Source organism: Trichoplusia ni, chromosome 6, assembly GCF_003590095.1.
Source record: "Trichoplusia ni isolate ovarian cell line Hi5 chromosome 6, tn1, whole genome shotgun sequence".
Lineage (NCBI taxonomy): Eukaryota > Metazoa > Arthropoda > Insecta > Lepidoptera > Noctuidae > Trichoplusia > Trichoplusia ni.
The window spans coordinates 12,837,742-12,852,619 of record NC_039483.1 but is presented as its reverse complement, the minus strand read 5'-3'; the positions used below and the strand labels follow the sequence as shown (position 1 = coordinate 12,852,619).

The following is a 14,878-nucleotide window of genomic DNA, read 5'->3' as shown; positions in this document are numbered from 1 at the left end:
ATTAGTACTTTACTATGCCATATACGTGACAACGGTACATTGACAATTCTGTTCGTGCTATTAATTGCCTCATCGTAGATTTGTTTTTTCGGTCCAAACGGTCGGTCGGTCACAAGGGAGTTTTAGATAGCGCGCAATTACTCTAAACATAAACGAAATGAATATCCCGGGCGGAGAGCGGTGCGCGGAGATCTTGATGAAAATTCTTATTAAGGTTAATGCTTACGTATATCTCACACCTACTCGCGAGTACTCGTACAACAAAAACAATTACCGCGTAAAAAACAATGAGATTTATGAGGCTATTTTCAATGTAACAACAAACGAGTGTGATGTAAGCCTCGATTAATTTACAATAGGTTCTACATAGTAGGGTTGTTCATTCAATTTGCAACAAGACACTAAAATATATATTGCGGGACATAAAACTTGTTTTGCTTATTGACGTCTTCTAAATATAGCGGGCGTGACTTTGAAGGTTTTAATTTTACCTGGAGCAGAAAAGTATTTCGATCAAATCTGTCGGTACATATTTACCCTTTGATCGTTGCTGACGTTCTATGTTCGCGATATCTGAGGGCACGGCAGTGCCCCTGCCAAGTCTCGAGCAAAACGGGCACGGCCGTACCATCTTTTCTCGAAGCGATTCGCGGCTGTTTCGCCCCCCCTGTATCTTCGACGTGGACAAAGCTAGGAGTTTAGCTTTTCGGGGAATAATAGTAGGCATTAGAACAAGCTTAAGTTCGAAATTACATGCCAATTGAATTAATGGTTTAGGAGTTACGGTCGATCAAAGTTACACCATTTTGTCACTCACTGACTCACTGACTCACTGACTCACTGACAGATCATCAAAAATCTAAGGTACTTCTAGCAGACTTAGAAACTTCAAATTTTGCACCAAGATAGGTCCTTAGCCACATATAAAGGAAAAATTATAAAAACATTAAAAAATAATATGCCATAGAAAACAATTTTATATTTGCGGTTTGGCAAGAACATTATGTATGGATTTTGACTGCATTGTTAACTTTGTTCGTTGTTTAAGTACCTATTCAATTGGATGAATACATACATAGAATAGAAAAGAATAATATAAATGTAATACACAGACTATCATTAATACAAATTAATACATAAAATTCATAATTCATTAAATTAATAAAGCTAAAACTCCATTGTATTGCGATAAATATTGTATGCGCGCTCGATAGATGGCGTTGTACGTGTCTGAATCGCGCTATGGTTTCGTTACAAAGCGCAGTCTAAGTAGTACTTCAGAATAATTCGATAATTTTCATTTGATAGCGCCACCTGTCTATGAAAAACCATTTCGAAACTAAAAAATATTGTAGTGATAATTGATATTCGGAGAACTTTACGTGTTATTTAGTTTAGTTTAGCTATAGTTTGTAAGTTAGTAGATATATATATGCATATATATATAAGTTTAAGCTTGTTTACATTAGAAGTAACGAAGTCTCAGAGAAGAAACAAAAGAGATAGAGATAGAGAATGGGTTCTAAGCAAAGCAGTAGCTGAAGTCCTAGAAATTATGACACCTAAAAAAAAAGAAAGAAATACACTTACAAAAAATAAATGAGATCCCACCAAAAACATTAAATGTAAAAAAATGCCAAGTCTCTCGATGCAGTCTTTCCATCGTAAAAAGTTTTGAGATCTCATAGAAGCCAAGTCCTATTCAAAATATTTTGTAGTTATAAATCAACATTTAGTAATTGTATCAATAGTTTTCTTTATATTATAATTATAGTGACTTGGCAATGAGCACAAATTAAAAGCTGCTTGATGCCTGGAATTATGTGCAAATGTTACTGACGAGACCAGTGATCAGATTATTTGTTATGTGTGAATCATGATGGTCACTACCGACTACATGCTCCAATACAATAATTAAGAATACCTTACGGGCCATCGCTTTATGAAAGTAAATGAATCGAGAGTACACTAAGACTGACTGCCGTTGCCGAAATTCGGTTGGGACGACACGGATAAACCAAAAGAAAATTAATTTTGTGATATTAATGTTTACGCATGCGGTGTGTGTAACTTTCAACTCCTACAAATACTTATGCCGTTTTATTTGTTTCTTCTTGTGCTCATTGCCAAGTCACTATAATTATAATATAAAGAAAACTATTGATACAATTACTAAATGTTGATTTATAACTACAAAATATTTTGAATAGGACTTGGCTTCTATGAGATCTCAAAACTTTTTACGATGGAAAGACTGCATCGAGAGACTTGGCATTTTTTTACATTTAATGTTTTTGGTGGGATTGCTATTTACTCTAATCTGTATAAAATGTTTGGCTTTCGCTGTTTGCTTGCTTTTACCGCCACGCTTCTACTTTCAATACCATTGAAAGTAGAAGTTATATTTATAGTGACCATGACGATTTTAAACATTTTCGCAATTAGTTAGCGGATTTCTGTAGTGATCGGTAAAGATAGGTGGTACTCACGCATCGCGCCTAGTGCGTTCATCCCAGAACTTCTCCCAGAACGTGGACCTGTTTTTAATCCTGAGCACGCTGGTGCTGAGCGTGCGGGGGAGGGTGCCCCCGCTGCTGCTGGCCGACACGCCGGTCGACATGCTGTGCTCGGACGCCGAGCTCTTGGCGATGAAGGAGACACCGGCCGTCGCGCCGCCCAGCCGCTCCGACTGAGACCCTGATCGCTGCATGGCTGAGCGTGTCTCTGTCCACCGGCCACGAGTTCACTACATAACACGCCACGCACCTACACGCTGCTGATCAACCTATCGCGGACTTATCGTCATTACTCTGACGTCGTCCCCAGTCACTCCTACGCCGTTTGTCACTAATGAGTGCTGTTATTGCCGGACTCGGTAAGATGACACTTGCTGACTATTATATAAACACTCCTGGTCTCCCAGCTATGGAATGTCAATACACAAATAACAAATGTTTCAGTCTAATCTCCTATTGGATTGGATATTCTATCACTGCGACATACATATGTTTAGATAAGTTTATCTCACTTTATCCTTATCGAGAACAATATTAAGTGAAACCAGTGTTTTATATCCTCATATGACAGAAATATCACAACTGTTTTGTAATCTTTAACTACTTAATTAATAGTCGTTCTCTAATATAAAGGTATGCTGTTAGGCCACATCCTTGGCACCGATTGATAAACGCAGTTTTTGGAGCTCAGGCATTGCGTGCAGCGCACGGACGACCGGGCCAACCTGTCAGATCAGTGAACGACCTCGACAATGTCCAACCGTTCAACCGCGAACCTCAAACACTGAAGTAATTGTTTAAAACGCGGTATTTTTTTATTTAAACGTAATTTTAATCGGGGCTGTCACTTCGCGATCAAATAGCACTGATGCTTTAAGTCACATTTTAGTGAGATTTCGGCGAGGGCAGGGATTTATCCGGCAGAACAAGAGAGATGTGCATCGCGTGTCGCTGGGCATGGAGGTGGCGTGTCGCCGGCAGCCCGCGCGGACTATCAATGGAGCCGAGCGCGGCGGAGCGGCGGGCGGCGTCCCACTCGCGCGCCCGACGCCCGGCCGCAGCGCCGAGAGCGCGCGACGCCGCCCGACGATAAATTTGGCGCTAATGGAAACTGGCGACGGTGGGCGCCGGTAATCAATGTTCGACGTCGAAATCAAGGGGCAGTAAGACTATTATCAATATCAAAGACAAATCAGATATACGTGCGTACTTCGAAAGGTACGGAGTTAGAAGACATCATGCAGAATGGAAATGGAAAATGTGACCGGGCCTTGTACGTCGTAGTCGGGTATCGATTATTTTCATCCAAGGTGCGAGTCGGTTTCAAGCTGGGCTGTTACATGTCAAGTTACAGTGATATTTGTGTGTTATTGACGATACTACCACACACTATCACGGACCGATCTATTTTAGTTAAGGGGGCTGTTTGTGATAACAGTTTTGACAGTTTAATTGTCTGTATTCGCATTTAACTTTGACCTTAAATTTTAAACGGTATGACGTCTTAAAGGGGCGATTGAACTTGAAATCTTAAATAGGAAAACCCGTTTATCGAAATAAAAAATATGACAGGGAAATTGTTGTTGAATTGTTTTTTATTTATACATATTGATTCCTTAACTTCAATATTTTTTTAGGAGTTAAAATGTATAATTTAGTATTCAAGACAAGTATCGTCGCGGCTTTATTTAAATACAGATACTCCATGAAAAATATAAAAACTGCTTCTAATATTTGTCTATTAGGAAAATTCCCTTCGGGATACTTTACCGCTCCCGTTTTTGTACTAAGTACCTGTGTGTATAATACACACACTCACACAAATAATCTCCACAGCTACAGGCGGTTAAATCTGTTTGATTCTGTTATTCTCTAAGAAGAGCTCTTGCATGCGTTTTCTCAGTTCAGAATCCTAATCCTCCTATCTACGAACAAACATTTTACAGAGTTCAAAGGAAGTCTAGGATATGTCTGCAAAGGTACTATCAAACAGTAAATGCTTTTGTACCGTTCAGATGCCTACACATTTTCGATCCACAAGTTGTATTAATTAATTTCCAACGTTCATAATATTTTAAATCCTAGCCAATGTTACTAATAATGAACTCGACTGTACATTTGTATATTTGATTCTGTATTAAATTACCTATTGTGCTGTGTATAATTGGATAGACGGCTTTGGAAGATTCGGGATCGTCAAACTGTTTTAAACGATGATCAATTAAGCCTCATTAGAGCGATGCCTAAGTATATATATTAATTAACTGTAGGTATATAATATATAGTCTATTATGTTCTTTGTTTGAGAATATAGGGATAGACTACATGAGTCAAGTATTTAATGTATGACGTTTTAGCAACCATGTGAATTTGGTTTAAGGTGATGCTGCAAGATAATTACTGCCATAAAAAGTAATTATCCGAACAAATTTCTTAAATTAAAAACTGGCGAATTATATTCTTCGAAACGTGTTTAAAAATTGTGTTTTGCTTTTTGCACTTTGCCTATATTTATGTGTTTACAACTCACTAATTCTGGGATAAAACTGGGATTTGGACATTTAGCATGTCTAGAGTTTAAAAGTCCTAAGTGAAATAAAGGGATCTTGCTGGAAACAGGTACTTCTCAATAAATATAATAGGAAATCTTTGAAAGGGTGAGTGAAGTTTGAAAAACCTATCCGAACGACTTTTATTCCGAGAGGTTAAAACGGTCCTAGAACTCCCAGAGCGATCGTTACGATACTACAGAACCCGCGTCACTCATGAAAGCTAAACTACTTCAGTGAAAGTGCAGTTAGGTTGTTAATACGATATGAGATTTTTTAAGGTATGGTAAAATGTTGGTTTCATAATGTAGATTATTCTCTGTGTATTTTCATAATTTGCGGTTTTAATGATTTCTTTCATTTGGTACCGATTACTATAAGTAGCATATACCTTATCATGTTAGTAATTCTATCGCTGTATGAGACAGTGTATGTTATCTATGACATACATAGTAGTAGTATATAAAGTAACTACTGCTTTTGAGCTAGAAAATAAATATTGTTTAATTTGTCACGGCACTATGTATGTATAACATACATGTATGTTTATTTATGATCGACTCGTTTTGAGGAAACATTACAGTAATAAACATACGATAGATTTAAAACTTATCCAAAATACGCACAGTTCGAGAAAGTTAGTACCTAATGCTCTGAATACACGTGGAGTAATAGATTATGAATTTCGAAATTATTCCCAAAGTTAATTGTTAATTATAGCATGTCTTAACAGACACAAAGGCATTGTTACTTTTGCCAATGAGTCAGGCGGCATCAATTTTCTTTCAGTTTTACTTTGTCCCTTAAGAATAAGTTTTTAGAGTCATAAAATAATAATTCGTACCTTAACCGTGATCGAATAGTTCTGAAAAGCATAGAGTAAAAAACAAGTGCACAATTCCCATAAAACAATAAACGTAGCGTAAAGGCCAAGTTCCAAAACTGCATCAACTTTCGAAACGCGCTTTACTACGAAACACACACCAACAACGAAAGCTCTAACACAATGAAAGCGAAAATGGAGAGCAAGCCAAGAAAACTGAGACAGATTATAAAGCGGTGAGGTGCTATTATATGTGCGTAGGTAAGTATACGTACGCTCTGTCCAGTTGTGCCGCCTCGGCCTCCTTGAATCTGCAAGCAATTAAAAAATAAGGAAAAGAAAGAAAGAACGAAGATATCAGAGGACACGTATTGTTATGCCACCTAAGCGGGTCAGGTCGCGTTTACAAGTATGCGGGGTCAGCGTCACACCAATGTGCTAGAGTAGTGTGGTGAGAGGCTCGGTACAGGTGGCACTGGTGGCGCTAGCATGGCGTCCGCCTGAGCTGGTGCGGTGACAGTGTGAGCAACAGGCGACACAGTCCGAGTCACATAGATTCATACGCAAATACGCATGCTGTCACCAAACTTAGGCTGTTTGTGAGTAAGCTGGCTACTTGTTAGTCGTTCACAACATATACAGTTATACACTTTACATAATACATGATCGTGTAGCTTACTTTGGTCCTGAGAGCGAAGCTGTGTGGCTTCGACGATTGTACTATCCATGCAAATCATATTGGAGACGATACCTACAGTAGGTAACATATATGTATGATGCACGATGTATCTATTGTTTTGTTTATTGTGAACACTATTTATGAACACTATCGTGATTTTCCTAACAAAAATGGCATACACAAGTCACTCATGGCTGATGTATATTTTTAAAATGAGAGTACTATTTCTAAGTATATTTGTGGAATGACATCTATTTCTAAACAAATCATGATAACATTCAACAAAACATCGCAATATACGATTTGATTACTGATGTATCGATATTGTTGATAGTGTTTGAAAGTGATAAATTATTTAAAAATATGTAAAAGACTTGATAGCAGTAGAGGAAGGTGTCTTAGATTTGGTTTACAAGAACTTGTAAAGTATTTCCTTTATCGCGGTATGCTATTGCTCTGCAGATCTTAATCTCTTATCTTAACGCTCATTTTATCAATTTGAACTAAACCTTTTTTATTTTAAATTTAGTTGAAATCAGAGATGTTTAAAAAAATATTCGAACCGTGAGTTGTTTTCATATTAAAATTCGATGTTCAAATACTAAAATGAAAAAGCATTAACTATTTAAACATATCTTATTTATTGTCGTGGTAAAACACATTAAAACTATTACACAATAACTAATACACGAACTATTAATGAAGTCTCATTAATATGAATATGCACGTGTGTTCTTATCTTTGTTTAATTATAATTAAAGCCGATATGCGACTTTATGACGCATTAAATAAAGTTAATCATAATTACACTTAGAACATGAACGAATTTTAATCATATTTTCGAAATAATTTAGAATACAATTTTAATTAGGATAATGAATGAAAATAGTTTGATTATTTAAGAAAACAGTAATAATTGGAGGTTTATTACTGAACGGTTTATTGAGCTAAAGCTCAACAAGCCGAGTCTTATCAGTTTCCGTGACTTGTTATCGAGCATCTAGCATAATATGTTAATTCAGTAGCCTTTATTGTTTACATTCTTTATTATTTTTATCATTATTGACAGAGATATAAAAGTATTGGAAAGGTCAGTATTTCTGTCCGTGAGTAAATAAACATCCAACAGTTAAATGGTCTTAAAATTGCAGTCTATTTTAAGGTACGCGTAATAAGGTTCTTGTTAAAAAGGTTACTTAACCTGTCGTTAATTTCAAAAGTAATTTTCTTCATTAATTTGTCCGTCGACTCCATTCTAGTCATAATGATATGAAGGTTTAATAGGTTCCTGCAAGCCTTTGAGGTCTTGGCAGCGATGTCATTTAAAATGAAAGTGTAATGCGATTTATAGAAATCTGTTTTGTAATGACTCTGAAGAATGGAGTACTTGTTCGGTATTTTATATGAACGCATGTTGCATAGTGCGCAAGCAGAAAAGTTTGAATAAAATAAGGCAACTTTCTATGGTATTGATTTTAAGTAGTGTGAAGTAGTCAATCCAAATCTATTGTGAAAATAATAAAAGTATTGTAATCTGGAGACCGTGTTCAGTGTAACTGAAGCTGTAGATAACGACAGCCAATGTTGATGTCTGTGTAGAATTGAGTGCTCATGTGACTTTAGCAGCTCAAAACACGCAAAACCGCGCACATCTGAAATATTGAGGAGTGAGGGTGTGGCAACGTGTTAGGGGAGCTTAGACTAAGAATCTTACCTCTCGCTGGCGATCGAGCTGTTTCTGGACATGGACTTGGGCGACATTTCAAAGTCGGAGTCTGAGCGGTAGAGGAAGGACTCGCGGCGCTGCGGCATGGCCTGCAGGACGAGCGCGGTGGACGGCGAGCCCCCCTCGAGGGGGGAGCGCGCGCCCCCCGCGCCTCCCGCACCACCCCCGTTCTCCACATCGAAGCTGAAACAAAACACAGCGATTAATATAATGTATAAATATCATGAATTGGTCTTAATCCCGAACACACCGAGTACATCGGCAGATAAGCTGCAGATAACACCAGGTATTACAATCACCTCGTGAGTAAGCCCTGCCGTACGGTGTGTCATTGCGATAAAGTCTTAAGTACATACCGGATTCATTAAAGTTAAGATATCATAAAATGATTAAAGTAATTCGAAATTACCCCAAAAGCACCGGCATTTTCACAAGATTTTCGTTTAAAATATATTAAAATGTAGGCAAGTACAGCCAGTTATGTAACGAACGTGAGAATTAGCTGCGCATGTTTTCGGTACTTGAAGTATGAACCACGACCGAACTGATGGACGAATCTACAAGTAATGCTCGCGTGCAGCAGTACCTCTTACGATTGCTATCAAGTGATAATTCGTGTTACGTAGACTCTACTTTATCACACAAAAACGCTAACACACCGACAATCGTAAAATGATATTTATAATACTTTAATTCTTGTATAATATTTACGGATTTCCCAACTTTATAAATATTAAGTTAAGCTAATCGTCATAATAATACGTAAGACCTTTGTGATACGTTTAGGGGACTCTTGGTAATTGAATGAGGTTTTGTGAATGAAGGTTAAGTGAGATTAAAATGATTGTAATTTCATTCTATAGTCATTTGGGAATTAATATACTCCGTATGAACAAAGGGTTTCGAACAAAACCATTCGTGCTGCCTTAAACGAGGCTACAGTGACATCTAGAGGAAAATCCGGGCAACTAAAGGTTGGAAAGTTTTGCCGCGACGCTTTAGTTCTCATTGGCGCCACCAGAGCTCTCTGTTCAAAATGGGAACGAAGCTGTATTGAACTGAGTCAGCATTTTCCATGCTCTAGATACCTGTGTTTTGGTTTTCAATAGAAACACATTGTTCATATAACTCAATACATCGGCAATGTATCTTATTTCCTTGTATTTTTTACGTAATGTACAATGAAGTGAGAAATAGTTTTTGATAATCCGAGCCTCTGTATTCGTCGATCGTATTTTTTCTCATAACATCAATTAAAAAAAGTACAAATTGAAATTTTGACGGAATACAATGCAAATATAATGCACTACATGTGTTTTATAGACCTAACAGTTTATTTCACTGTTGCTATACTAAAAACTAACTGCACACTGATAAAATATAGGTAATTCATCACAATTACTTCAGTGAATTTTGGCTTTATAACTTAATTTTCATCAATCGTTAGGACAAAGACCAGAAAAAAATGTGATAGAGTTTATTAATTCTATATTAAACATTTTAAATTAGAAAAGCCTTGAATCAAAACACTGAACAAAAGATGATGTGTTTGTTGCCTTTTTCAACTACGAGTATGTAATATCTACTGGAAACCTTTACAAGTACTTCACAAAAAGTATGAACAAGTCTATTCGAGAATGACGATTCAACTTGTCACGTGAATATCCATTTACAATGAAATTACTAATAAAAAAACATTGAATCATATTCCGAACACACTAACAGTCTCCAAAAAATGTATGAGTAGACTTGAAGTCGGTAGCACAATAATTTTCAATTTAATTTCTGCATTTCTGCGTAAGTGACTCTACTTTCCTTACTATTGTGTTCATATTACCTTAAACGTAACCAACGCAGTTATTTCATTGTTTTAATTATACGTCATAGTTCAGATGTCGTCAGACGTAGTGGGTGTGAAAACCCACACGTTACAAGCAGCCAATGACCGCACCAGATGTGTCTACGAAACATACCTACTCATAACCACAGACTTACCAAACGGTAGACAGAGCGTAGGCAAACAAACGATTTATGACGTTGAACTGGTGACAAAAATAGATGAAAGATACGGAAAAGTACTACTGTTAGTGAATAAGTTATTAAAAAGTATGTATCGAAAATATTGTCATATAGTCAGAAGAGCCTTATGCTCAAACACGGCACTCTGGTTGTCTCTATATTTCTCTTGAAAATTACAGACAGTATGAGTTCTCAGGACATTTTTCTGTTTCGTACTTGAATATAGCTGGCAGAAACTGATCTCTATTTTCTTTAATTTTAAATTAGGTGTTCTATCTATAAATTTCTTGGTCCTTATACAGACCTATGATATTATTGGTCTTGTAGTTGGAAGACACTGCAATTAGCAAAATAAAGAATATAATAATATGTCGCAATAACTTTACTAGTGAGATATTGGTTATGACGTATTCAATACGTCATTTTATTGAGTCATTCTACGTTTTCAAATTCCTTGAGACTTATACGTGTCATAAACCCACCTATATTTTGATGATTCGATACTGATACAAAACAGCGATATAAGGCTGTTAAGGCGATATAGAATTATAGTTAAAGAGTGCTCATCAATCAAAATAGGTAATTTCTTGCTTTCCGCTTCACAATTAGTTTTGTATTACGGTTATACATTATAAACAGTTCTCTATCAATAGAGACTTAAAAAACGTGACTTTTTTCAAAATCTTTTTGTGTCTTTAAAATAGTCTTAAAGTGTGAATAAATCATTTATTTTCATGTCAAAATTAGAACACCACTACTACTGGCTGTAAACAATAAAATAAACTTTGTTGTGAACCACAGTTACAGCCAATAGAAGTAGTAGGACGGTCACGTGATCAGTTAATCTTATTTAATTAACGTTTCCCTTCGTTGGCGTTTGAACATTGCCTTATTGTCCAGTTTATACAAAATAGGAATCGATTTATTTACGAACAGTTGTTGGCTGTAGGGCTACACAGTTATTGTTTAAACAATGAGTTATAATCCGTTCTTATTGAAAGGTTTTTGAATTGATGGAAAAACAATTGAAACTTCCAAATAACCTGGAGTTCTCAGAGCTCCTGAGAATTTCAACGAATGTTTGATGAAGAATAGTCGAATATGAGTTACACCGTAAACACTCATTATTATATATGTGTATATTATTATGAACAAACATAACTTAAGTATATAAATATTGTTGTTGATACCGAAACGTAATCATCAATAAAAGCGGGTAATCAAAATAAAATAGGTTTTTACGAACTACGTAAAGACAGGAAAGTAAAAATTAAAAAAAAAATATTGATATCAATGATATTATCAAATTGTGAGGTTTTTCATAAGCTAATTGATAAATTTACATGAATCAACAGTGATAAGAGTCGTCACTTTATATTGTTGTAAAGACAAGGAAGTTCTTAAGTACGTAATCTTTCATGCCAGGTGCTATCCTTTTGAGGAAAACAGATATATAATTTGAACGTCGACTAAAACTATGGAACTTTATGATCATTTTTATTTTCGTGTCGCTGGATGATATATTTAAATTTTGATGTATCATATTTTCCGTAAAACAATATACATAAATAGATAAAACCGCCCGAGTATTACTCCTTTCTCTTTGATGATCAAGAAGTATCGCGTTTCCAAACTCCACAGTCGCTTAGGGTAGTAACCAATGAAAAATGTCATTGACCCCGTCTCTATGTACCTTCCGGTAGTCCGTCTCCTGGCGGACACTGGAAGTCTTCGGAGTGGTCTCCGGGAGGCTCCCCTTGCACTCCATCGCCGCGGCGCTTCGCTCCACCTGGCCATATAGCCAACACGTCAGTACCATCACCACCAGACAGCCAAACCATTTACTAGCAGCGCTTGTGATATTGTGTTATGAGCTTTATGCCTTTATTTATTTAATAACCGATATTTATGTTACAGTTATAGTTTTTCTTGATCATATCGCACACTGCAGAATTAGTTCAAGAAATAACAATTTTCGTTCCTTCGTTTGTGTTGTTTCGTTTTGATAAGCATTTATAATAGTTTAGGTCTGTACTTGTCAGTTGTAGACTTTATGTTGTATATGTACAGTCTCTTGTTCACGGTAAATGATTAGACCTTAATCACCCATGGCGGTTAGTGACGTTGCTAAAATACAATACAGCGGGCACTAGCTTAAAATTGACGTCATCATCTACGTATCTGAAAAGCAGATGTATAACTACATAGCTTGATTAACAGGCGAGTATTTCATCTTGAATAATTAGAATAATTTACTAATCACCGATCTTGGAGAATAGCCAAGATGCCGAAATACTAAGAAACAGAACAGGCGTTGTCGGAAGGTACACCTTAGTAACGATTGGAATAATAAAAACAAAACAATGTGAACTCGTATAGTCTCATATTGTTGCTAAGGTATCAACCATGTTTGGCAAGAAATAGCCACCTACTGAGATGAGTCTATGTTGATTATAATCATTTACTTATGAGTCATCCTGCCGAAAATTACTTTTTTTTTATTTTATACATTTTCTATAATAGATTTCCTTTAACACGTAATTTTAAATCCAGTTTCTTACACAAGTAGCATCATATATCGGACTGTTGCTCATATCACACTTCAACGGGTGTTTACGAAATTTTCTCCAATGTACGTTTATTATTGGTTTGGATGGCTGCCAAAGTAACTATGCAGATTTAAAACCACGTGTTTTAATGTTACGTTCAATGGGAAAAAAGTTATTTCTTATCAACGCCGCTCAGAAAACACGTAGAATTCTTTACTGTATGATTTGTTACATTTATTTATAGAGATGGAGACATAAATATTCGGTTATTAAATTAATAATATCAGGCTCGACTATGAAATCTCAGCAGTAAATGACAACAATAAAGTTGTCGGCAATAGTACATGGTAAAAGGTCTAAAGAAGGATCTTTTTCATCATCTTCCAGATTTGATTCAACGGAAAGGTTAATAAATCCGCCTCTTTCAGTCATTCGGTAAGCCAGAATATTAAATTTCTTGTGAAAAAAAGCAAAAGAGGATGAAATGCTCGTTTTAAGCCCTCACTTGTTTTATATCTACTTATATGACGGAGACTGAAAACGTTCATTGAGCGATAAATTAGACCACAGCGTTTTATGGCCTCTTAGTTTAGTATTCTAAAGTCAGTTTTGAGTATGCCGAAACGAGTTGTGGCAATTTATGCAATTAACGCGACTTTCCATTGTGAATATATTTAAAGCCGCAACGTCAAAATATTGGTTTATCTGCAAGGGTTTCATGTATTGATTTAATTGTAACCCACGCTGCACTTAATTATGTTCTGATATTTTTTAATTTCATAAATGGGACAAGGGCTTTTTACGTTGGAGAAATGACTGCCATTTTTTTATGTTAAATATATATGTCATTTACTGCTGTATTAGAATATGTATGATGTTTTGAGATATTATTTGTTGACACACAACAGTCTGAACCTTGTTACAATCTTATAAAGTGGTTTTTAATAATTTTTTAATTGTGCTTATGGGTGACAGTATACAATCATTTTTTGTTAAATCATTTTGCTAACTATAGGTACACGATATTTTCATATTGTTTCTTGAAGCCTAAGCTGTGTATAAAAAATGTGTCTAGTTAATTCTTTATTCACCCATAGTACGGTGTTAGACTTAGGAGTGACCTAGATAGTCTCATTGTATTTATTCCTTTTATCTAAAGACTATGAAAGCTATCTGCAGAAAAGAAAAATGATAGAATTTATAAATAAAATGGATTTCATACTGAATTCAACATAGATATAAATACTGGAATGTGTGTAGGTGTTCTCAACGAGTATTATGAAATGTTTGCACATAACTTATGAAAGGGGACAGAACACAAGTATTTCTGTAACGTTCATAATAATTGTATGTAGGTCTTGGCCTATTATATGTATAACTATGCATATATTGTACCTGAGATAACATATTGATTAGCTTAATAATAGACTCCTTTGTCCAGTTTACTAGAAGATATTACTAAGTAAAGTATAAATACTTTAGTTATAAATTGTTTGGGCTATTTTTAGTAGTAATAAGGTCGGTGGCCCACATGAGTGAACAATACTAATGGGTGTGGTTCGTCACAGCCACGGCCTGAATTCGAGTGTGTTATTAAAAGAGACCCAATACCAATAAGTATTAAATCGTTACCGGTCAAACAGTTGAAAGGAATCTCTTTTATGTTCGAGTTAGTCTGGTCCGTTGGTTCTTTTCAATCGTATTGTCACATATTGGTCTCCTAATAAGGGATTGCGAGATACTCGATTTCCGAATAAAGAATTCGAATGATCGATATTCAAAATCGAGTTAAATCGATATTTTTCTGTAATTTATCATACCCTTCATTTTACAATTGGTATTCTACCTTCATTTTAAAAGATGGGATAACAAGTATCATTGTTTCCACTTGAGAAGACGTCAAAATTCCCCGCTACATAAATTTTATTCTCAGACCATCTGAATAGGGTTGAAGTTCTTTTACTTTCGCGTAAAATATTATACTTCAACAAAGGAACGAAGGTAAGGCTGCATGCGA

The 14,878-nt window shown here is 35.8% G+C and overlaps 2 protein-coding genes across 15 annotated transcripts in view; both read right to left on the bottom strand.

The window, feature by feature from the left end:
- The window catches only part of LOC113495472 (carbohydrate sulfotransferase 11-like), a 602,728-nt gene that overhangs the window by 198,410 nt on the left and 389,440 nt on the right, over nucleotides 1–14,878 (bottom strand). The gene's annotated exons all lie outside the window — the stretch shown is intronic.
- LOC113495462 (cAMP-specific 3',5'-cyclic phosphodiesterase) overlaps nucleotides 1–14,878 on the bottom strand; it is a 301,983-nt gene that overhangs the window by 45,766 nt on the left and 241,339 nt on the right. For 6 of the 12 annotated variants that reach the window (XM_026874205.1, XM_026874206.1, XM_026874207.1 and 3 more), the window contains 2 exons: nucleotides 8,282–8,476; nucleotides 6,164–6,199 (listed from right to left, as the gene is read on the bottom strand). In XM_026874205.1, the coding sequence (XP_026730006.1) occupies nucleotides 6,164–6,199; nucleotides 8,282–8,476 (231 nt within the window). Of the gene's footprint in view, nucleotides 1–2,489; nucleotides 3,522–6,163; nucleotides 6,200–8,281; nucleotides 8,477–8,702; nucleotides 8,962–12,005; nucleotides 12,102–14,878 lie in introns of those variants that run through there. The other 6 variants (XM_026874198.1, XM_026874197.1, XM_026874199.1 and 3 more) reach the window with 4 other exon arrangements.